Source organism: Stegostoma tigrinum, chromosome 2 (assembly GCF_030684315.1).
Source record: "Stegostoma tigrinum isolate sSteTig4 chromosome 2, sSteTig4.hap1, whole genome shotgun sequence".
Taxonomy (NCBI): Eukaryota; Metazoa; Chordata; class Chondrichthyes; order Orectolobiformes; family Stegostomatidae; genus Stegostoma; species Stegostoma tigrinum.
Window position 1 is genome coordinate 33,947,958 of NC_081355.1, and position 24,451 is coordinate 33,972,408.

A 24,451-nucleotide genomic window follows, 5' to 3' on the forward strand; every position below is an offset into this window, starting at 1 on the left:
GCTCAACTCACAAGTGCAATGGAACGCTCCCTATTTTTCTGGATGAGTGCAGCCACAACACTCAAGAAGCTTGACACCATCTAAGACAAAGCAGCCAACATGATTGGCACTACATCAACAAGCATTTATCCCCTCCACCATTGACGCTCAGTAGCTACAGTGTGTACTATCTACAAGATACACTGCAGAAATTCACCAAAGATCTACAGGCAGGACCATCCAAACCCATGACCACTTCCATCTAGAAGGACAAGGGCAACACAGACATGGGAACACACCCACTTTCAAGTTGCACTCCAAGCCGTTCACCATCTAGAAGGACAAGGGCAACACAGACATGGGAACACACCCACTTTCAAGTTGCACTCCAAGCCGTTCACCATCCTGTCTTGGAAATATGTTGCCGTTCCTTCACTGTTGCTGGGTCAAAATACTGGAATTCTCTCCCTAATGGCATTGTGGGTCAACCCACAGCAGATGGACTGCAACAGTACAAGAAGGCAGCTCAACATCACTTTCTTAAGGGTAACCAGGGATGGGCAAGAAATGCTGGCCAGCCAGCAATGCCCACAGCCCACCAACGAATTTTAAAAGACTAGTGCAGTAAGGTTGCCACTACACTCAACCTCCTTTTCAATTCTGGGGCTGAGATGATTGGCCGCCAATAACCATAGCAATCTTCTCTTTAAGAGGTATAACTCCAACCATTACGTGTTAAAACTTGTCTAATAAGTAACCGTCAATGATTTTTAAGCTGCAGAACCTGAAATTTGGAGGAGGGTGTTACAACAGGATAGGAATGAGAGGCACAGTGATAGACCTTTTGCGTACTTACTGCAAATTAGTGCAACATTTAGATACATCATTGGATCACTAATTCTACAGAGCTGGCAAAATGGTTCATAAAAATGTTTCAACTCATTAAAAACGCTAACCAATTAATGCTACACTTTCCCTGCAAATATTTATTTTTCACGTATTTATGTAATTCACGTTTTAAAGCTATTAGTGCATCCGCTGGTGCCATCTTTTCTTAAAAATGTACAATTTTTAAAAATCTGCGCTGCCTTCTGGCTCTTTTGCTAATTATCTTAAACTGCTTTTTTTCTGGTTCACAACACTCACACAACAGCCAATGTAACAATTCAAGTGCACTACCTCCATTGTCCCCATTCACTGTGTCAGAAACTGGGGTCAGAACACCTGGTATCTTCAAAGATGCTAACTCCAGTCGTTTGACAGATTTCTCCAAACGCTCCACTAAATCTTGCAACTCTGCCATCACGGATATACTGTAAAGAAGATAATCCAAAGGGAATTAAATGGACATCTTGAAGAGTTAATTATGACAAAAAAACAGCATAAGTCAGTGTGAGTTATTAATAAAATGATACTATTTATAAGAGTTCAGACAACATAGAATATTAGAGCTATACAGCACGGAAACAGACCCTTCAATCCTATTCATCCATACCAACCAGATACACTAAATTAATCTAGTCCCATTTGCCAGAATTTGTTTCTTATCCCTCTAAACCCTTCCTATTCATGTACCCATTCAGATGTTTTTTAAATGTTGTGATTGTACCAGCCTCCACCACTTCCTCTGGTAGCTCATTTCATTCACGCACCATCCTCTGCGTGAAAAAGTTGCCTCCTAAGGTCCCTTCTAAATCTTTTTCCACAATACATCATGAATCAAAATGTGTAATTCTTAAGCAATTTATGCTCCAACACATAAACAATCAAGACCTCCTCTTTTTGAGCTTTGAAACATAGATAGGAGAAAAGCAAAAGCCAACATTCTCTGCAGTAATTTTAATGCCAGTGAAAAAATGCACACCCGAAAGAAATTTTCCTGGCATCTTCAAGTGCTATTGCACACAACTGTAAATAGTTGAACTGTTATAATCAATGTACATTGCAGTTTTCTAAAGCAGGGAAACTACTCAGCTATTAGTGACCATTAATGAAATTTATCATGATTAAGCAACGACAAACTAGGTATCTTTGCTTCCAACTGTTCTGGTGCACAGAATTATGTTTGATTTTAAAAAGTTGTGAAGTAAATACTGCAAACAGAAAAGAAAGCAAAACAATAAATGAAAATATTAAAAATTTTGCTACCAGAATAATTCTCTATCGTACTTTAGATGTTACAACCTTTTCAGCACTCAATCAAACATCATCAGACGCTATCAGCATCAATGTCCTTCCCCCAGATGACATCAAGGTCTGAACTTTCGTAAAGACGGACAGCTTCTCCAGATAACTCAAAATGGTGTCTGATCCCTCATCCTGGGCCACCTGCCACCGAAATGATATCCACCACTTTCACCAGGAGGGGAATAGGGGTATCTTATACTTTGCACATCTGTGATTCACAGAAGCAACTGCAGACCTTAAAAGTACCAGCTGCCTTCGAACAGCCTTCCAGTTTCTCTAGTTGGATAATCAAATTAGGACTTGTGGACTTTATACTTTGAGGAAAAGGTCTGAAGTTTTTGGAGCTTTCTGGAGAAACAAGGTATCCTTTTGGAAATATCTAGGAACATCTTTAGGAGACATAATGAGTCCTATGGGAGTGGTCAAATGTGCTTAGATTTACTATAAGTAAACATGAATGTGTCAAAATGCATAAGGATACTGTTCAGGTGTCAAGGTCTTTAACTCTTGAAAGAAGAAACTGTTTTCTGTATTTTTTTTAAATCATGGCTTACTATTGTAGGATCTGTTGTTGTAAGCTTGTGAGTTGTCATTATAGTGGTTGTGGCGTATGGCTGATTTCACAACCTAATGCAGTGTGGTCCCTGTTAGGTCAGTTTGATTGACAGCACAAAATGCTTTTAAAGTCTTTGAGAATGCGCTATAAATAAGAAATGCTTGTTTTTGAAAGGGGTTAAATTGCTGATGGGAAGTTAAATGTATTTTTTTAATTAATTAGACAATTCTTAAAGCGAAAAATTAATAATTAAATATCTTAAGTGCCCATCTCATTTCATCACAACATGAGTCTTGAGATCTTCCCATGGCGGATGATTGGGAGTTGGCATCAAAGGTGTAAGGCAAAGGGCTGAGTGTTTTGGGCTTGGGTTAGCACCAAGTTGGTTGAAGGCTGTAAAGAGAAAGGGAGGGTAGTTAGAGGGGACAAAAAAATGAGGTTGCTGGAAAAGCTCAGCATGTCTGGGAGCATCTGTGAAGAAAAGTCAAAGTTAACATTTCAGGTCCATTGATCCTTCCCCAGAACAGTTCTGAGGAATGGCCACCTGACCCAAAATAGTACTCTGATTTTTCTTCACAGATGCTGCCAGACCTGCTGAGCTTTTCCAGCAACTTCTGTTTTTGTTCCTGATTTACAGCATCTGCAGTTCTTTCGGTTTTTATTTAGTAGATAAGAGGGGCATAGGTTGGCACAGAGGGCACAAGGTGCCAGTAGTGTTAATACAGATGCACAAATTAGCTTGAGGAGTTTGAGGGGCTATCAGGGGTAGGTGGAGTCTTGAAGAAGCATAGGCTGGCATAGATGGGAAATGTGTTGGGAGGCGGAGTGCAAAGAGTGGAGGACTTTTTACTTTGTTTTTCAGCAGCAGTGTAGTCTTGGATCACCGAGCAGGACTTTCCCACAGCGTGCCTCCACACTGGGCAGCCCGTTTGGCTGGATCTGAACTCTTTCTTGGGGAGGCAGGCTAAGCTCCAGTTAACATCAGTCTCTCGGAATAAAAATCCAAATATCTGGATCATTTTCTCCTGAATCTGATTTGCAGACCCAGGAATTTTCTCCACTCTGATCTCCTGCTAAGAAGCAAAATATCAGGTCTAAGGTTTCTTTTTGAGTGTTAGTGAAGTCACGTTTTCAGAATCTGACCTCAAGAAAAACTGTCCTTAAACATCCATTAGGTCGCATGAAGATGTATAATGCCTACCTAACCCAAGGGTATCCTCCCTCACTAGGCGATAGCCTAGTTGCATAATTGCTGGACTGTTAATCCAGAGACCCAAGATAACATTCTGGGGACCTGGGTCTGAATTCCACCGCAGCAGATAGCGGAATCTGAGTTCAATAAATATCTGTAATGAAAAATCTAATAATGACCATGAATCTATCATTGATTGTTGGAAAAACCCATCTGGTTCACTAATGGCCTTTAGGGAAGAAAACTACCATTCTTACCTGGTCTGTCCTACCTGTGACTCCAGACTCACAGCAATGTAGTTAACTCTTAACTGCACTCTGGGCAATAATTGCTGCCTAGCCAGCGACACCCTCATTCCATGAATGAATAAAGAAATAAAAACCAAAAACTCCCTAATCACGGAAAATATGCTCCCAGTATCTATGCTTGTGAATTCTTTTAAAATTTTCAAATGCAGCTCTCACTCTTGTAAATTCTGGGAAATATAACCTTTGAAGTCAGTCTCTTCTCTGAGAAAAATGCTTTCTTGTCTCTTCCTATGAGTCAGTCTGTCTGGTGAACGTCTGACTCACTTGTCTAAAGCAAGTACATTTCAGAAAAGTGATTGCAATGATCCCAATAGTCACCATTATTGTTTAAGGTGAGATTTGAAATTGCACTACATGATTCTGCAGTTTAAAACAAATGAGTGTTATAGTACAATGAAGATGCAAACACAACACAACTAAATAAACTGTTTTAGGTGAAAACTTTATGTCAAATAGCTTAATGAAACATACATTTTAGACAAAAATACACAACTGAACAGTCCCTTTTTTCCTTACAACCTCGCCTGGAGAAAATCTTTTGAGTTTTTTCAGGCTATTCATGGTTCCTTCACTTTCTGGGATCAAACCAAAGTGTCAAAGCCCTCAAGAATATATTTCATTTTCACTGCAATATTCCAGCCAATCTGCACAACATGAAACTTATGGGCATCCTTCTTCAATCCTCCAAAATTTCTGAAGCACTTGTGGACCTTTCAATTCAAACTCAGGGTTCACTGCATTCATGTTTAGTTCCTCCATCTCAGAAATACCTCCGAATCCTAATAGCCCATTTACGTCTGGTCTAAAGGTATGTTCCAAATCATAGACTCTTCCTTTGCCTTCTGACACCTAATCTTAGTACTTCCAGCTTCAATCCCTAAAGACCTTCTTAAAAAAAATACAAAAACAGCTTCCTAGAATTCCAATCAAGGCTCCAACCTGAATTACACACCATTATGGTAACAGAAACCGAAAGAACTGCGGACGCTGTCACTCAGGAACAAAAACAAAGTTGTTGGAAAAGCTCAGCAGGTCTGGTAGCATCTGTGAAGGAGAAAACAGAGTTAACATTTCAGGTCCAAAGCTGCATGCCTGTCAGTTCATTTTTGGATTGATGGCTCTTAAGTGCTTACAAAATCTTTGAAATGGGTCTATGAGATTGAGCACTTATCTGCTTTAGGATTAAAGTAAGTAAAATATTGTACATAGACTTTTGTCATTGAGTGTGGTTATGTCTTGAAAAAAAAATCCATAGACACTTAAGAATGTTATTTAATCTCTGCATCCATCCCAAGGTGTGCCCATGCTGAATTTTGGGTATAGTTGGCATGAAGGGTGTAAGTGTGGTAGATGGCAGCATGAGATGATTTATAGGCTATTTAAAAAAAGAAATTGCTGGAAGGCATTTGTTAGCATGGAGGTTTAATAGGCCATGGAGGGGTGGATAGAGGGACAGCATCTGACAACCAGTGAAATCCTTCCACAGCAGCAGCCACAACTCCCATAAAAGTCAATGCCCAGAACAAAAAATCCAAATTTCCTGAACAATTTATTCCTCAGTTGGACTTGCAGAGCTGGGAATTGTCCAACTCTGCCCTTGAACTGTCTGTAAATTCAGGCCATACTATCTGCAATTTCCCTGTTAATATATCCCAATTTCAGGACTTTAAATAAAAAAGACTGTTTTACTATTTTTCCAGCAAGGCAAAGCAGATCACAATTCCCAATACTGTAGCCATCTGCAATGCTCTTGGCCAGTCAAAATACATTATTGTCTTTGTATTATCCACATTGTTTATATTCTTACCTTTGTACCCTCACAACTTTGCTTCTCTCATCTTAAAGACATAGACTGTAATTAACTGAGGATCAAGGTAACATTTATCCGTATTCCTGACTCAATTTTGTGCCATTAAACAATCCTTAATGCTTGGTAATATTTTACACAGAAGTAGACTGGTGGCAATTGGTGAAATAAAATCTTGAGATTTTTATTGGAAAATTCAAATATACCACATTCACCGGTTCTTTGTTATCTATCCTGGTTGTTACAACCAACAAAAATCTCTAACTGATGATGTGCAAAAGATGATTTCCCTTACATATATCCATATTGATTCTACCAAGTGATAACTTTCTAAGTACCGTTAAAACATTCCAATAAATTTGTGTAGAATAGATTTCAGACTAGCTAACTTACATCCCTGAATTTCTGAAGAAGGGTCTCGACCCGAAACGTCAAACTTGCCTGCTCCTCTGATGCTGCGTGGCCTGCGGTGTTCATCCAGCTTCACGTCGTGTTAACTTACATCCCTATTTCCTTTCATTTTTTTTGTTCGGCTGAGTTATTTTTGTTATCTTCCAATGCATGGGAACTGTTCCAGAACCTAGGAAATTCTGGTGATCAAATCTAATGCATCCATTATCACCATTGCCAACTCCTTTAAAACAAAGGAATGCCAGCCACAAAGTCCAGAACATTTGATGACTTTTAATCCAATTAATCTCAATGGTGCCTTTTTTTTAAACAAATATTATTTCCTTTAAAATTTTTCATTCTCAGTCACATAATTTCAGAAAATAATCATAACTTTTACCTTCAGGAACACAACAGTATAGTGTTGCTGAGGTCAAGTTGGTAAAACCAATCAAGAAAGGCCTTTTTTTTTGCATCACAGCCAATAAGCCAGAGGGAATAAGTTCTCAGCACAGAGAGCCAGCTTGGTACAACATCCTGAACAATGCCCTCAGCAGGACTTGTCTACTTAAGGAGGATCAGCTGAAGGAAATCGTTACATTCTTTTCGCATAACTGTGAAAAAGAGCAGTATACAGTCAACACGGCTTTGAGAGGGGTAGGTCATGCCTCACAAACCTTATCGAGTTTTTTGAGGATGTGACTAGAAAAGTTGATGAGGGTCGAGCTGTGGATGTGGTGTATATGGACTTCAGTAAGGCATTTGATAAGGTTCCCCATGGTAGGCTCATTCAGAAGGTCAGGAGGAATGGGATACAGGGGAACGTAGCTGCTTGGATACAGAATTGGCTACCAACAGAAGACAGCGAGTGGTAGTAGAAGGAAAATATTCTGCCTGGAAGTCAGTGGTGAGTGGTGTTCCACAGGGCTCTGTCCTTAGGCCTCTACTGTTTGTAATTTCTATTAATGACTTGGATGAGGGGATTGAAGGAAGGGTCAGCAAGTTTGCAGACGACACAAAGGTCGGAGGTGTTGTTGACAATATAGAGGGCTGTTGTAGGCTGCAGCGGGACATTGACAGGATGCAGAGATGGGCTGAGAGGTGGCAGATGGAGTTCAACCTGGATAAATGCGAGGTGATGCATTTTGGAAGGTCGAATTTGAAAGCTGAGTACAGGATTAAGGATAGGATTCTTGGCAGTGTGGAGGAACAGAGGGATCTTGGTGTGCAGATACATAGATCCCTTAAAATGGCCACCCAAGTGGACAGGGTTGTTAAGAAAGCATATGGTGTTTTGGCTTACATTAACTGGGGGATTGAGTTTAAGAGTCGTGAGATCTTGTTGCAGCTCTATAAAACTTTGGTTAGACTGCACTTGGAATACTGCGTCCAGTTCTGGTCGCCGTATTATAGGAAAGATGCGGATGCTTTGGAGAGGGTTCAGAGGAGGTTTACCAGGATGCTGCCTGGACTGGAGGGCTTATCTTATGAAGAGAGGTTGACTGAGCTCGGTCTCTTTTCATTGGAGAAAAGGAGGAGGAGAGGGGACCTAACTGAGGTATACAAGATAATGAGAGACATAGATAGAGTTGATAGCCAGAGACTATTTCCCAGGGCAGAAATGGCTAGCACGAGGGGTCATAGCTTTAAGCTGGTTGGTGGAAAGTATAGAGGGGATGTCAGAGGCGGGTTCTTTACACAGAGTTGTGAGAGCATGGAATGCGTTGCCAGCAGCAGTTGTGGAAGCAAGGTCATTGGGGTCATTTAAGAGACTGCTGGACATGCATATGGTCACAGAAATTTGAGGGTGCGTACATGAGGATCAATGGTCGGCACAACATTGTGGGCTGAAGGGCCTGTTCTGTGCTGTACTGTTCTATGTTCTATGTTCTATGTTCTATGTTCTATGTTCTATGTTCTATGTTCTATGTTCTATGTTCTATGAAGCCAGCTTTGCTATCATGAATCATCTCATTAGTAAGATGACTTGCCTTCTCGAGGATGTTAAAAATCACCTGATGGTGCTGAAGCTCCCCCTGCAAAAATCAAGCAACATTTTGTACGTACTTCACTACCATTACCAAACCTGATGCTGTCCCCGACAAATTCAATGATGAACACTGCTCTTGGATTGCTCTTGTGTCAATGAGAAACAAACTAATCATTCTTAGTGACTTTAATACAACAAAAATGGATACAGCAGGGTCAGGAATGGATGTTGCAGGTTCCAGGGTTTAGATCTTTCATTAAGGTCAGGGAAGGTGGCAAAAGAGGGGGAGGTGTGGCTTTGTTGGTCAAGGACAGTATAACGGCAGCTGAAAGAACCTCTGATGAGGACTCGTCTACTGAGGTGGTATGGGCTGAGGTTGCCGAGGAAGGTTTGCCGACTAAGTCAGTATGGGTGGAAGTCAGGAACAGCAAGGGAGCAGTCACCTCACTGGGGGTTTTCTACAGACCCTCAAATAGCAGTAGGGAGATCGAAGAACTCATTGGCCAGTAGATTGTTGAAAAGTGCAAACGTAGCAGGGTTGTTGTTATGGGTGGCTTCAACTTTCCCAATATAGATTGGAACCTCCTTAGTGCAGATGGTTTGGATGGAGCCGTTTTTGTCAGGTGTGTTCAGGAGGGTTTCCTTACTCAGTATGTGGACAGGCTGACGAGGGGGGAGGCCATTTTGGATTTGGTGCTCGGCAATGAGCCAGGACAGGTGTCAGATCTCGTGGTGGGAGAACACTTTGGCGACAGTGACCACAACAGCCTCACATTTACCATAGCCATGGAAAAGGAAAGGAGCAGTTACCAGGGGAAGATATTTAACTGGGGTAAAGGAAACGATGATGCTATCAGACAGGAGTTGAGAAGTACAGATTGGGAGCAGTTGTTCCACAGAAAGGGCACAGCAGACATGTGAAGGCTGTTTAAGGAGCAGTTGTTACGAGTGATGTATAAATTTGCTCCTCTGAGACAGGTAAGAAGGGGTAAGATTAAGGAGCCTTGGATGACGGGTACAGAGGTGCTTCTTGTCAAAAAGAAAAAGGCAGCGTACGTAAGGCTGAGGAAGCAAGGGTCTAGCACAGCTTTAGAGGATTACAGGCTTGCTCGGAAGGAGCTCAAAAGTGGACTGAGGAGGGCCAGAAGGGGGCACGATAAAGGCTTGGCAGGAAGGATTAGGGAGAACCCGAAGGCATTTTACTCATACGTGAAGAATAAGAGAATGATCAGGGAGAAGGTAGGCCGATCAGGGATAGTGTAGGGAACTTGTGCGTGGAGTCTGAGCAGATAGAGGAAGCCCTAAATGAGTTTTTTGCTTCGGTTTTCACTAAGGAAAGGGACCTTGTTGTGAATAAGAACTTTGAGGAGCAGGAAAACAGGCTTGAACAGATCAAGATTGAGGAAGTTGATGTGCTGGAAATTTTGGCAAACATTAAGATTGATAAGTCCCCAGGGCTTAATCCCTAGATTTATCCTAGGTTGCTCCGGGAAGCGAGAAAGGAGGTTGCTAAGCTGCTGGCGGAGATCTTTGCTTCCTCATTCTCCACGGGAGTCGTACTGGAAGATTGGAGGGAGGCAAATGTTGTTCCTCTTTTCAAGAAAGGGAATAGGGAAATCCCTGGAAATTATAGACCAGTCAGTCTTACGTCTGTGGTCAGCAAGCCTTTGGAAAGAATTCTGAGGGATAGGATTTATGACAATTTGGAAAAGCATAGCATGATTAAAGGGAGTCAGCATGGCTTTGAGGGGCAGGTCATGCCTCACAAATCACATTGAGTTCTTTGAGGAGGTCACGAGACAGGTTGACGAGGGTCGAGCAGTGGATGTGGTGTACATGGACTTCAGCAAGGCATTTGATAAGGTTCCCCACGGCAGGCTCATTCATAAAGTCAGGAGGTATGGGGGTGATTTGGCTGTCTGGATTCAGAATTCGTTGGCTGACAGGAGGCAGCGAGCGGTTGTAGATGGTAAGTATTCTGCCTGGAGGTCAGTGCTGAGTGGTGTCCCGCAGGGCTCTGTTCTTGGGCCTCTGCTCTTTGTAGTTTTTATAAATGACTTGGATGAGGAGGTTGAGGGGTGGGTTAGTATGTTTGCTGATGACACAAAGGTTGGAGGTGCCGTTGATAGTATCGAGGGCTATTGCAGGCTTCAGCGAGACATTGACAGAATGCAGAGCTGGGCTGAGAAATGGCAGATGGAGTTCAAAGTGATGCATTTTGGAAGGTCGAACAAATGCTGAATATAGGATTAAAGGCAGGATTCTCGGCAGTGTGGAGGAACAGCGGGATCTTGGTGTTCATGTGCATAGCTCCCTCAAAGTTGCCACCCAGGTGGATAAGGTTGTTAAAAAAGCATATGGTGTTTCATTAACAGAAGGATCGAGTTTAAGAGCTGCGAGGTTATGCTGCAGCTCTACAAAACCGTGGTGAGACCACACTTGGAATATTGTGTCCAGTTCTGGTCACCCTATTATAGGGAAGATGTGGAGGCTTTGGAGAGGGTGCAAAGGAGCTTTACCAGGATGCTGCCTGGACTGGAGGGCTTGTCTTACGAGGAGAGGTTGACTGAGCTCAGACTCTTCTCTCTGGAGAGGAGGAGGAAGAGAGGTGACCTGATCGAGGTGTACAAGGTAATGACAGGCATGGATAGAGTCAATGGCCAGAGACATTTCCCCAGGGCAGGATTGACTGCCATGAGGGGTCATAGTTTTAAAAGGTGTTAGGAGGAAGGTATAGAGGAGGCGTCAGAAGGAGGTTCTTCACCCAGAGAGTGGTGAGCGCATGGAATAGTTTACCAGTGGTAGTCGTGGAAGCGGAGTCTTAGTGACATTTAAGCAACTGCTGGACATGCACATGGACAGCAATGAATTGTGGGGAATGTAGGTTAGGTTATTTTATTTTTGGATTAGGATTATTCCACGGCACAACATTATGGGCCGAAGGGCCTGTACTGTTTTGTACTTTTCTATGTTCTATGTTCTATGTTAAAAATTGGTGCTGATCATTAGGTATAGGAAGGGAGCATCGGAATGGATTGGTTTGGCAGATCTAGCAGCAATGGTTTCCATTTGTTGATGGTGCGTGCTAACTGTGAGTTCTTAATACTGATACATTTTTCTGCCCCAGTTGCAATAAGACATTTTAGATGCATTCTCATTCTATGCTTTGCCATCTAATCAACTGTATATTATCAACTGATAATTCATCAGGCAGAGGAGATAGGATATAACAAAAGCCATGTGTGGTGTTGACTTTAGACTAACCATCATCATGAAGTTAAACATCAAGTTCAATGCCCCTTGATATCCAGGGCACGAAGATGCATCTGAGGCTCAAAATGAGAGTCAAAGAATCTCTCCCAGAAAAATGCAGGAATTGAATTTGTACAGCAAAATTGGGCACAAAGCATGGTAAATATCCTTTAGGAACTGTGTATCATACTGGTCTAGATGCCGCAACCTCTCATAATCATCAAGATTGGTTAGATTAAAAGAATGCAGTGGATAAGTCAATCATGAAATTATTGTAAGAGAAGCATCACTTCCGTCGGATTTACCTCAATGACCAATCGTTACTGTCCAAACAATTATTATGCTCTGGTGGTCCCAATTGCAATGGGGGTAATGTCAAGTTGAGGTCAGTACCAGACAAGTGAGACCCTAACAGGAACATAATTGGATAGATGAGTTTTTTTTTAAATGTTGTAACTGAAGTGATCTTTTACTGAAACATAAACATGGAACGTTGCAGTTTTAAAACAAAAGGTTATTAGCAACGGAAATGAAAATTCACAGAAAAAATTCTACTCCACTATAACAAAGATTCAATGATTGTTAAACACAGAAGAAATAGGCCAAGCACTCCTTCTAGACTGAACAGAAACAAACCTTTGTATTGGAATCAGTACATCCTAGAACTTATACTCACTGTTGCAATTCTAAGAACATCCAGTGTTGTATTTGTAGCAAGACCCAGTCCAGCTGATTTCCAAACAAAAGAGGCTTTCATTTTTTAAATACTGAAGGGCTTGAAGTAATTAAAATTTCAACTCATCTACTGAAACCATAGTTAATTCTTTATTAATTATTATGGTTCCAACGTAGCTTCCTTCCAGTGCTAGATTATGCCTGATGTAGCTTCAAATCTCTTTTTCTTCTTTTATAAAACTTTGAAAACCTCTTCTTTTCCACTGTCTTTCAACATTCTGGTCTGGGATTAATAGGAACTTCTAACTGTAAGATAATTTGAATACTTTAAACTCATATTCTTAGAAACACTGCTTAAGCTATTCTAAAGACATCTCAATACTTTGGAGCTTGATGCATGCTTCTCTTATGACTGACTTTCCAGCACAAATTAAAACAAAAGTCAGAGTGTGGAAAGGTCTCCCACTAAGCCTTCTCAGTAATGCCCTAGGAACTCCAGGTAACTTATTCTCACTCGGAATTAAAGGTGTTATTATTTTTAATGATATAATTCTTATTGTTAATGCCAACACAGAGACAAACCCACATAATAAACTTGGAATTCTAAGAATCAAAACTTGCAAATAATATTAAAATACATATATACAAATTTTTCAGGTTCATCATACAATGCTCAGCAAAATATCCACAAGAATTGTCCAATGTAAGTGCTAAGAGATGCAAGACACTGAACTGATTCAAAAAGCAGATGAACTTCAGATATATGCCAACCATAAAAACCGGAAAAGATCCTACTATGTTCCGACATCTGTTCATCACCCATAGTTTATTAGTTTCATTGCCAATCTTCAGTGCTAGCAGACCAATACTGCTCATGGGAAAAGCCAAATTCTAAAGATGTGGTTAGAGTACTTTACAACCACATCCTTAATCAGCCACATCCATCAATGAAGTAGCAAACAACAGCTTGCAATTCATGCATGAAGATCCTTCAGTGCAGTTAAAAACAACAAATGCAAACAAACTGCTGTTTAGCTCCCAGAATTTTGTTGCTAATGTCATCAAGCTAAGGTTTATAAGGCTGGAAGTTGATGCCTGGTCAAGAAACTTATTTACATAGTAGCAAAGAACCGTCCTGCAAAATTCACAGATTCATACAGCGCAGAAAAAGCCCTTCAGCCCATCAAGTTCGAACCAACACAATTACCACAAAAGGCGCATAATCCCAATTTCATGGACTTGTCCCAAATGCTTCAATGTTATGATATTTAAAGCATTCATCCTTTTTCTTTAAAGTTGCAAGGTTTCTGGCCTTCACTACCTTTTCAGCCAGTGCATTCCAGATTCCCACCACACACTGAATGAAAATTTTTTTTTCCTAAATCCCTTCTGAATTTCCTGCCCCTTGCCCTAAAACTGTGCCCTCTCATGACTGACCCCTCAAGGGAAACAGCTACTCTCTAATCATCTTGTCCATACCCCTCAATTTTATAGACCACAATCATGTACTCCCTCAGTCTTCTCTGCTCTAAATAAACCAATCCAAGCTTATCTAGTCTCTTCTTATACCTCAATTTTTCCATACCAGGCAACATCCTGGTGAACCCCCTCTGTACCACCTCCAGTGCCATCACATCCTTCCTGTACTGAGGCAACCCGAGCTACACATAGTACTGTGACCTGATCAATGCTCTGTACAACTCCAAAATTACCTCCTTGCTCTGCCAACTTCAGGGATCTTTGAATAATTACCACAAGATCCCACTGTTCCTCTAAACTATGCAGTGTCCTGCCATTCATTAAATATTTCCTCATCTTGTTTCTTCTTCCAAAGTGCTTCATCTTGCACTCATCAGGGTTAAATAACATCCGCTACTGGTCTGCCCATCTGACCAACCCATCTATAACTTCCTGTGACGTTATCTTCACTATTAACCATGCTACCAATCTTGATGTCATCTGCAAATCTGCTTAACATTCCCCTGACATTTTCATCTATATTATTTATGTATGTAACAAAAACAACAAAGTTTCCAGCAGTTCTGAGGAAGTCACTGGGCCTGAAATGTTTTCTCCTTCACAGATGCTGCCAGATCTGCTGAGCTTTCCAGCAACTTTGTTCAAAAACAATGTTTCCAGTATTGATCCTTGTGGTACACTGCTGGACACTGGCCTCCCAGTCACTCAAACAGCTTTCTACCACTACCATTTGTGTCCTACTACTAAGCCAGTTTCTGATCCATCTCACCAACTTTCACCTAATTCCACGCACTTTAACCTTCTCAATCAGTCTGCCATATAGAACCTCGTCAAAAGCTTTATGAAACTCCATATAAACTACTTCAACTAAACTTCCCTCATCCATGCACTTTATCACATTTTCAAAAAAAATGGCATCCCTCTGACAAAGCCTTGCTGACTATCTTTAATTAACCCATGCCCTTTCAAGTATTAATTCGCTCCTTCAGAATTTTATACAATGATTTCCCTACCACTATTAGAAAACTCACTAGTCCGTAATTTCCTGATTCATCTCTACCACTCTTCTTAAAAAGTGGAACTACATTTGCCATCCTCCAGTCCTCTGGCAATTCCCCTGTGGCCAGAGAGGACATAGAACTTTGTGTCAGAGCCCCTGCAATTTCCTGCTTCTCCTACAGCAGCCCAGGATCCATTTCAAACATACAAGTGGATTTGTCTGTTTTTATGCCCGACAGAGGCTCCAATACCTCCCATTTCTTATGTCAAACCATGCAAGTTCTTCACAATCCCTTTTCCCCATATTCAGTTCCCATATTCTCCTTTTCCAGCATGAACACTGAACAGATGTATTCATTCAACACGCTTCCAATATCCTGCAGCTTCACACAGGATTACCCCTTGGTCCCTAATGGGCCCTGATCTTTCCAAATAAAAAATAATAAGATGTCTCTGTTGCCCTTGTATGAATGGGAAGGGTATTTGCCAATCTTGCAACAATCAGAAGAATCACACTGCTCCCCAAGCTGGCAAGATCTTGGGCTGAATCTTTTTACCATGGGTACAACATCTCATCCAGGATCTGCTGCCAAAAGAATCAATGCAGTTTCAGGAGAGGTTGAGGGGCTACTAAGATGGTGTTCACAGTTAGATAGCTCCAGAAGAAATACTAAAGAACAAAACATGGGTCTCTCTTGTTAATCTGACAGGGGTCTTTGAAACACAGTCAGCTGCGCAGGCCTTCATATAGGAATTGATAGATTTGGTCACTGTGAAAAATTCACCACAATAGTTGGCAGTTCTGTGATGACATGCTCACATAAGTCCTAGATAGTTAGTGAATCTCCAGTCACTTATTTTTAATTTTTTAAAAATTCATTGATAGTATGAGAGCATCGACCAGGCCAGCATTTATTGCTCATCCCCCACTGCTCAGAGGGCAGGTAAGAGTCTACTAGCTGTTGGTCTGGGTGGTCAGATGTAGGTCAGGCCAGGTAAGGTAAGGATTAGTGAACCAAATAGGGTTTTCCCAACAATTGACAATGATTGCATTGTCAGGCTCTGAATTCTAGATTTGTATTGAATTCCAATTCCTCTATCTGCTGTGATAGGAGTTGAACCTTAGCCTCCAGAACATCACCTCAGTCTCTGGAATAATATTCTAGCAATAATATCACTAGGCCATAACCTCCCCAAGGGGTTAAACAGCAGTACTGAGGAGGTGGGGAGGCTGCAGAAAGATTTAGACAGTTTAGGAGAGTGGTCCTGGAAATGGCTGATGAAATTCAACGTGAGCAAATGTGAGGTTTTGCACTTTGGAAAAAAGAATACAGGCATGGACTATTTTCTAAATGGTGAGAAAATTCATAAAGCAGAAGTACAAAGGGATCTGGCAGTGTTGGTCCAGGATTCTCTAAAGGTTAGCTTGCAGGTAGAGTCCGTGATTAAGAAAGCGAATGTAATGTTGTCGTTTATCTCAAGAGGGTTGAAATATAAAAGCAGCAATGTGCTACTGAGACTTTATAATGGTCTAGTTAGGCCCCATTTAGAATACTGTGTCCAACTTTGGGCCCCACACCTCAGGAAGGACATACTGGCGCTGGAGCGTGTCCAGCGGAGATTCACACGGATGATCCCTGGAATGGTAGATTTAATGTACGATGAACAGCTGAGGATCCTGGGATTGTATTCATTAGAGTTTAGAAGGTTGAGGGGAGATCTAATAGAAACTTACAAGATAATATATGGCTTAGAAAGGGTGGACACTGTGAAGTTGTTTCCGTTATGCAGAGAGACTAGGAGACATGGGCACAGCGTTAGAATTTGAGGGGGTAAATTTAAAACGGAAATGAGGAGAAATTTCTTCAGCCAGATCCTTGTGGAATTCATTGATACAGAGCGCAGTGGAGGCCGGGACGTTAAATGTCTTCAAGGCAGAGGTTGATAAATTCTTGATCTCACAAGGAATCAAGGGCTACGGGGAGAGTGCAGGGAAGTGGAGTTGAAATGCCCATCAGCCATGATTAAATGGTGTAGTGGACTCGATGGGCCGAATGGCCTTACTTCCACTCCTACGTCTTATGGTCTAAACAGTGCCATGTGCTGCTGACACCTTACATAGCATGTCTTTTGTTCCCTCTACCATGTTCTCTAATGCTTTCTGTTATAGTGATTACGCATCAAAATCAGGTATTTCATGGACAGGAAGCTGCTCAATCTGAAGTGACTTCAGGTAAAGGCCAAAGTCTCCAAAGGTATGTTTCACCATTTCCTGCTCACCAATGACAGTACACAACCAACCGGTTCAGAACTGATCGTGCAACGTAGCACAGAGTTGTTCTCCGCAGCAAGTGACAACTTCGGCCTCAAAATCAGTAAAAGAAACATGAAAGAAGGTATCAGCCTGCTCCAGGAAAACCCATCAAGCTCAAGATTTCAGAGATAATGGGAACTGCAGATGCTGGAGAATTCCAAGATAATAAAATGTGAGGCTGGATGAACACAGCAGGCCAAGCAGCATCTCAGGAGCACAAAAGCTGACGTTTCGGGCCTAGACCCTTCATCAGAGAGGGGGATGGGGAGAGGGAACTGGAATAAATAGGGAGAGAGGGGGAGGCGGACCGAAGATGGAAAGTAAAGAAGATAGGTGGAGAGAGTGTAGGTGGGGAGGTAGGGAGGGGATAGGTCGGTCCAGGGAAGACGGACAGGTCAAGGAGGTGGGATGAGGTTAGTAGGTAGCTGGGGGTACGGCTTGGGGTGGGAGGAAGGGATGGGTGAGAGGAAGAACCGGTTAGGGAGGCAGAGACAGGTTGGACTGGTTTTGGGATGCAGTGGGTGGGGTGGGGGGGGGGGGGGTGGGAAGAGCTGGGCTGGTTGTGTGGTGCAGTGGGGGGAGGGGACGAACTGGGCTGGTTTAGGGATGCAGTAGGGCATCTACTAACCTCATCCCACCTCCTTGACCTGTCCGTCTTCCCTGGACCGACTTATCCCCTCCCTACCTCCCCACCTACACTCTCTCCACCTATCTTCTTTACTCTCCATCTTCGGTCCACCTCCCCCTCTCTCCCTATTTATTCCAGTTCCCTCTCCCCATCCCCCTCTCTGATGAAGGGTCTAGGCCCGAAACGTCAGCTTTTGTGCTCCTGAGATGCTGCTTGGCCTGCTGTGTTCATCCAGCCTCACATTTTATTAAGCTCAAGATTTCAGTTCATTATCTAGATCCTGTCAGCTGGGCTAAGATTAGTCATCTCATTAGCACACACTCTCAAGCCATCTATATTGACAAAGAGCGCATATAAATATGTAAGTGTTGCCAAAGTAACTGCAGCTTTTTGCAGACTGGGAACATCAGTACAGGAATGAAGATATGCAAGAATGTCCATCAAACTAGAGCAAACAGTCTTACCTACTCTGCTCCATGAATACGAGACTGACACTGTATCAGGTTCATGCAAAGAAATGCAACCACTTGCACTCAATTTTCCTTTGGAAGCTCCTGAAAATCAGCAGGTAGGATAATATACCATTTATTTAGGTGCTCACCCATGCTGGCACAGCAAACACGAATACTATAATGATTGGTTACTCAATTGGTTTGGTCATGTAACCAGAATGCGTGAGAATAAATTACCAAAGGGTGCTGTCATGGCTTGATTATCAGTTGTGCTTGCAGAGCAATTCATGTGAATGTGCGAAAAGCTACATTTATTCACACAAGTGGCCCTTTTCTTTGTAGGCAAATAGAATATGTCCAATAAGGGACTGTGGAGACAGCCAATCCCTTCTACATCCACATAGCAATCAGCACTCTCTTCACATGCTGTGTCAGTTGTTCCTCCTTTCTAGAGTTGGCTATTTTGTGCTTTACTCCTAATGAATGTACAGGAAAAAGTTTTCAACTTTATATCTCTTTGTAGCAATGTTTATTTAGGACAATATCTAAATAATAACACATACTTTGCTCTGAGAAAAACAGTAATCAGTTATTCTCTAGTTTAAAAGAAAATACAAGATCCCCTTCAAACATTACATGACAAAAGACAATTCAGAGTTCCACCCCAGTGACAACCCCAGAACCAGACCAACCACTCCCACCATACCTCTATTTTCAGGGACTCAAAGGGGAACAGATTTGCATAAATAATTCTGGTTGTTAATGCTCAGAATAATCTAGGCACCCTATTGATACATATAGTATTTTGAGGAACTCAGTAATCAGATGGCCAAGTGAGTACACACACACTATAAGTGGGTTTTTTTGACTGGCACTGCGTGGCTTCCCTAACAGCATTAACCTACTTACATTTACATGTATTAAATGTGAGTTCATTCATTCTTTATTACAGAGTTAAAATAGATGATAGTCACCTGCAACACAAAATACCAAAAGAAATAAAGGCAAAGATATCACTATTCTTAAGAATGTAAATGAATTTAATTTATTGTTAATGTGTGTTAAGCCAGGAGCTAAGTGCTATCCTAACTGTGATTTGCCTCCCCCTTCAAAGCATTTACAAAACATGAACTGTACAGTTTTGAATATACACATTACAATGAGATAAAGTACTGCAAGTTGGAAATATTTTCCAGGCTCCTAAGCTCTGAAGGATAGACAGACAGACAGGCAACATATAATCATCTAAACTGGCTCTTCTGTTTCTAAGAGATAGTAGGAAGTGCTGATGCTGGAGAATCTGAGAAAACACGGTATAGAGCTGGATGAACAGAGCAGGCCAAACAGCATCATAGGAGCAGGAAAGCTGATGTTTCGGATCGAGACCCTTCTTCAGAAATGGGAGAGGTGAAGGGGATTCTGAAATAAATAGGGAGAGAGGGGGAGGCAGATAGAAGATGGATGAAGGAGAAGATAAGTGGAGAGGAGATAGACAGGTCAAAGAGCAGGGTTGGAGCCAATGAAGGTGAATGTAGATGGGGAGTTAAGGAGGGGATAGGTCGGTCCAGGGAGGAGGGACAGGTCACGGAGGCGGGATAAGGTTGGTGGGTGGGAAATGGTTGAGGTGGGAGGAATAGTTATGGAGGCGGAGACTAGCTGAGCTAGTTTTGGGATACAGTAGGGGAGGGGATATTTTTATGTTTTACTTGGGAACCCTGCAACCCAAGGTTATCAATGTAGACGTTACAGGCTTCAAAATCTCACCTCCCCCGACCGCATCCCAAAACCAGCCCAGCTAGTCCCTGCTCCCTAACCATTCCTCCCACCTCAAGCCCCACCCCCATTTCCTACCCACCAACCTCATCTCACCTCCCTGACCGGTCCGTCCTCCCTGGACCGACCTATCCCCTCCCTAACTCCCCAGCTACATTCAACTCCAAATGGTCACAGCACAGGTGGAAGCCATTCAGCCCATCATATCTACTGCTGGCTTTTTGAAGGTCCAATTTACTTAGTGCCACTCCCCCATCACATCATGGATTTTATTAAAATTCTGCCTAATCTGGAATTCTACTCAAATTTGTTTTAATCAGAGGGGTTATTTAAGTAGATGCTCCGCCAATAAAATTCCAGCTGCTTTTCAATATTCAATTCCATTACTGCATTCAATGTAGCTAACTGACCCCATTAGATTGGAAGTCTGTCAAAAACAGGAAGTGCTAAAAATGTGCAGGAGGTCTAGCATATTCTGCAGAGAAAGAAACAGTTAACATTGCAAAACATGTATGACTTCTTGAGAACTACTTCTTTTCAGGTACTGAATTGTGTGCAGTATTACAAGTCATGTGTTTTGGAATAGAATTTATTTGACTGGAATGCTGATCCTATAATCTCTAAAAAGACTGCAAAATCTTTAAATGATCTGTTTGAACAAACTTGATCCAGCTCCCCTCCATTGCACTAGTCATTTCTTTCAAAATATCGGGCAACCAGGGCAAGAAAGAAAGCATGGACTTGTATTTACCTTATGCCTCATTACATCTATCAATGCCCCTAAATAAATCTTATTGGAATCTCAAAAAATAATCATTAAGTGACAGTAAACTCAGCACTCAATTTATACATCATTACACACAGATAAAATATTCAACCAGTGATTGCTGGAAAAGTTCAGGTGTGGCAGCATCTGTGGAGATAAATCAGAGTTAATATTTCGAGCCCAGTGCCCCTTGCACAGAACTGGATTTCTCTCCCCGGCTGCTGCCTGTCCTGCTGAGATTTTTCACTGATTTTTTCTGTTTTTGTTTCTGATTTCCAGCATCTGCAGTTCTTTCAGTTTTTATAAAATCAGTGAATTTATTTTGGTAATATTGGTTGAGGCTGTATTACAGAAAACAACTATTTTGTGATTCCAGCACAGAAAGAGGTCAGTCTGTCAAACCTATTTCTGTTCTTGCAAAATCAATTTAGGCTAGTTCCAATCTCTTCTCTTTCTCCAAAGCCCTGCAATTTCTTTTCCCTTCAGGTGGGCATCCAATTCCTTTTTAAAGTTATAAATGAATCTGCCTTCACTACTCTTCCTCGCAGAGTTTCAGATTTTAACCGTTTAATATATAAAGCAACTCTTCCTGATGTAGGAAGTAGCAAGAACTGCAGATGATGGAGTCAGAGACAACAGTGTTGAGTTGGAAGAGTACAGCAGGTCAGGCAGCATCAGAGGAGCAGGAAAGTTTTGGATTGGGACACTTCTTCAGAATTTTGCTGTTCCCAAAACATCAACTTTCCTGTTCCTCTGATGCTACCTTGACCTGCAGTGTTCCTCCTGCTCCACATGGTGTTGTCTCTTTCTAACATTAACTTTTGATTGCTAAAGAATCAAATTAAATCTTTATACTTTGGTTTTCCAATGGAAATTGTTTCCCTCTAACAACTCTGTGCAGACTGCTGATTTTGAAGACCTCAATCAAATCTCCTTTCACTCTTTCTTCTCTAAGGACAGCAACCCAAGTTCTCCACAGTCGAGTAACTAAAGTTGCTGGAGTCATTTTAAAAAAAATCTTTTTTGCACTCTCTCCAAAACTCTCATATACTTTCGAAAATATGGTGCCCAGAATTAAACACATGCTCAACCTGACTGTATTATAAATGTTCATTATAAATTTCTTGTTTTTTTTTAAACCATCTGCCTCTATTTATAGAGCCCAGAATATGTCATCATCACCATCTTAATTTGCCCTAAACCCTTCAAATATTTGAGCACATATACACCCAGATATATCTGTTCTTGCTCTCCCATTAGAACTGGACCAGTCCAGGATATCAGCACTCTTAACTGTTCTTCAAAATATGTCATGGGATTCTTCACATTCACTTGAATGACCAAAATATGCAGCGAAGATAGCCTGATCCACCAGGTAAACTACAGAAAAAACTTGCTATAGAAAAAGCAAGCTTGCTGTACGATGTCTTATTAAAACTAAAATTTTCATTCACCTTCAGTTTTAGGGTACAAACACACCTGAAACAATTAATAGCTCCTCCATACTATGGCATTTATTTAGGCCCTCTTGTGGTGCAGTGGAAGTGTCCCTACCCCCAGATCAGGAGACCCAGGTTCAAGTCCCAGCTGCTTGAGAGTTGTGTAATAACATCTCTGAACAGGCTGATGAGAAAAATAGGTGCAATCACTGACAAGAGTTCTTGTGGCTGAACTCTGAGCCAGGTGGCCTGGGTTCAAGTCCTACCTAGTCCAGAGATGTGTAGTAACATCTCAACAGGTTGATTAGAAAATATCTGGGGTCACCTCAGTCAGTGACAAACAAATGAAAGACAAACTCCCATCAATCAATGCAAATTATAGCCTTTGTTCACACATACAAGCAGTGTAAGAAAGAAATCACAATCTTTGTCACAGTAACTATCACAGGATCAAGGTAAAAAACTGACCAACAAGTGACAATATTGAAAACAAAATATTTTAATACAGCATACAATGAAACCATAAATTAAATATTCAGAGCCAACAATGATCTTTTACATACGAGCTTTTGTGCATTCGAGAGGGTCTAATACTTTGCTGGATTGAGCAAAGAGATTGCCAGAATGTACAGTTTTTTCAATAAAAAAAAACAAATAAGAAGCCACCTTTCCAAGAACTGAACATCAACAATTCAGTACAAATAGTAAACCATAACAGATAGCACTACACCAGTGGTTTCAATGCACTTATAAGTAATGAAGAACAAAAATGTAAATATCACATTTTGCATTAAGAAAGAAGATGGCACTATAAGTTGCAGGAAGAGATGACACTGATGAACTTATGAGAGATCATAAACACCAGCCTATTTAAATTGGCAAGTAAATCAGAAATGGAACTCTCTGAAAAGCCTTGAAATATATTAGATTAAAGGTCTTACATATTTTATACATAATTATAGTTGGTAGTAATGATGTTTATTATTCACCCCTGCTCTCTTTACTTCCAATGTTGGAACTGGAGGTTGGACTAAAAAGTGAATTTGATTAGTTACATCTAGAGATTAAAAAAGGTACAAATAAGGATTTCAATAAATGAACTCAGACAGGGATGAAGTGCACAATGTTCAGAGTTGGAAACAATGTAATGAGGGCAACATATATAAGGTCGACAAAAAATATTACGTTTGAAAGATGATGGGTATCTAAATGTTTTTCTTAAGTGGTCAATGAAATAACAGGAGCACATATCTTGGTACCACATTATTAAGAGGCCACATTTTTTGGACATTGGACTGAAAAAATGAAAAGGACTCTGCTTTTAAAAAGGGAAGAATGTGGAAGATGTTCACAGCTTGGAAACAAAACTAAGTGATGCATATGAAACAATGAGAAAACAAGGCATAGAGCTGGATGAACACAACGGGCCAAGCAGCATCATAGGAGCAGGAAAGCTGACGTTTTGGGCCGAGACCCTTCTTCAGAAATGGGGGAGGGTAAGGGGGTTCTGAAATAAAGAGGGAGGGGGGGAGGCGGATAGAAGATGGATGGAGGAGACAATAGATGGAGAGCAGACAGACTGGTCAAAGAGGCGGGGATGGAGCCAGTAAAGGTGAGTGTAGGTTTAGAGGTAGGGAGGAGATAGGTCAGTCCAGGGAGGACAGACAGGTCAAGGGGGCTGGATAGTAGGTAGGTGATGGGGGTGGGGCTTCAGGTGGGAGGAGAGGATAGGTGGGAGGAAGGACAGGTTAGGGAGGCAGGGACGGGCTGAGTTGGTTTTGGGATGCAGTGGGGGAGGGGAGATTTTGACACTTGTGAAATCCACATTGATACCATTGGGCTGCAGTGTTCCCAAGCGGAATATGAGTTGCTGTTCCTGCAACCTTCAGGTGGCCTCATTGTGGCACTGCAGGAGGCCCAGGATGGAAATGTTGTCTAAGGAATGGGAGGGGGAGTTGAAATGGTTCACGACTGGGAGATGCAGTTGTTTAGTGTGAACCAAATGTAGGTGTTCTGCAAAGTGGTCCTCAAGCCTCCGCTTGGTTTCCCTGATGTAGAGGAGGCCACAACAGGAACAGTGGATGCGGTATACCACATTAGCAGATGTGCAGGTGAACATCCGCTTCATGCAGAAAGTCTTCATGGAGCCTGCGCTGGGGGTGAGGGGGGAGGTGTAGGGGCAGGTGTAGCACTTCCTGCGGTTGCAGGGAAAAGTGCCGGGTGTGGTGGGACTGGAGGGGAGTGTGGAGCGGACAAGGGAGCCAC

At 41.8% G+C, this 24,451-nt stretch overlaps 1 protein-coding gene across 4 annotated transcripts in view; it reads right to left on the reverse strand.

Moving 5' to 3' along the window:
* Positions 1–24,451, reverse strand: part of cap2 (cyclase associated actin cytoskeleton regulatory protein 2) — a 229,463-nt gene that overhangs the window by 187,042 nt on the left and 17,970 nt on the right. For 2 of the 4 annotated variants that reach the window (XM_048556073.2, XM_048556093.2), the window contains one exon: positions 1,159–1,292. The exons of the other annotated variants lie outside the window; for them this stretch is intronic. In XM_048556073.2, coding sequence (XP_048412030.2) covers positions 1,159–1,282 — 124 coding nt within the window. In that variant the 5' untranslated portion in view covers positions 1,283–1,292. The remainder of the gene's footprint in view (positions 1–1,158; positions 1,293–24,451) is intronic. 4 annotated transcript variants of the gene reach the window in all.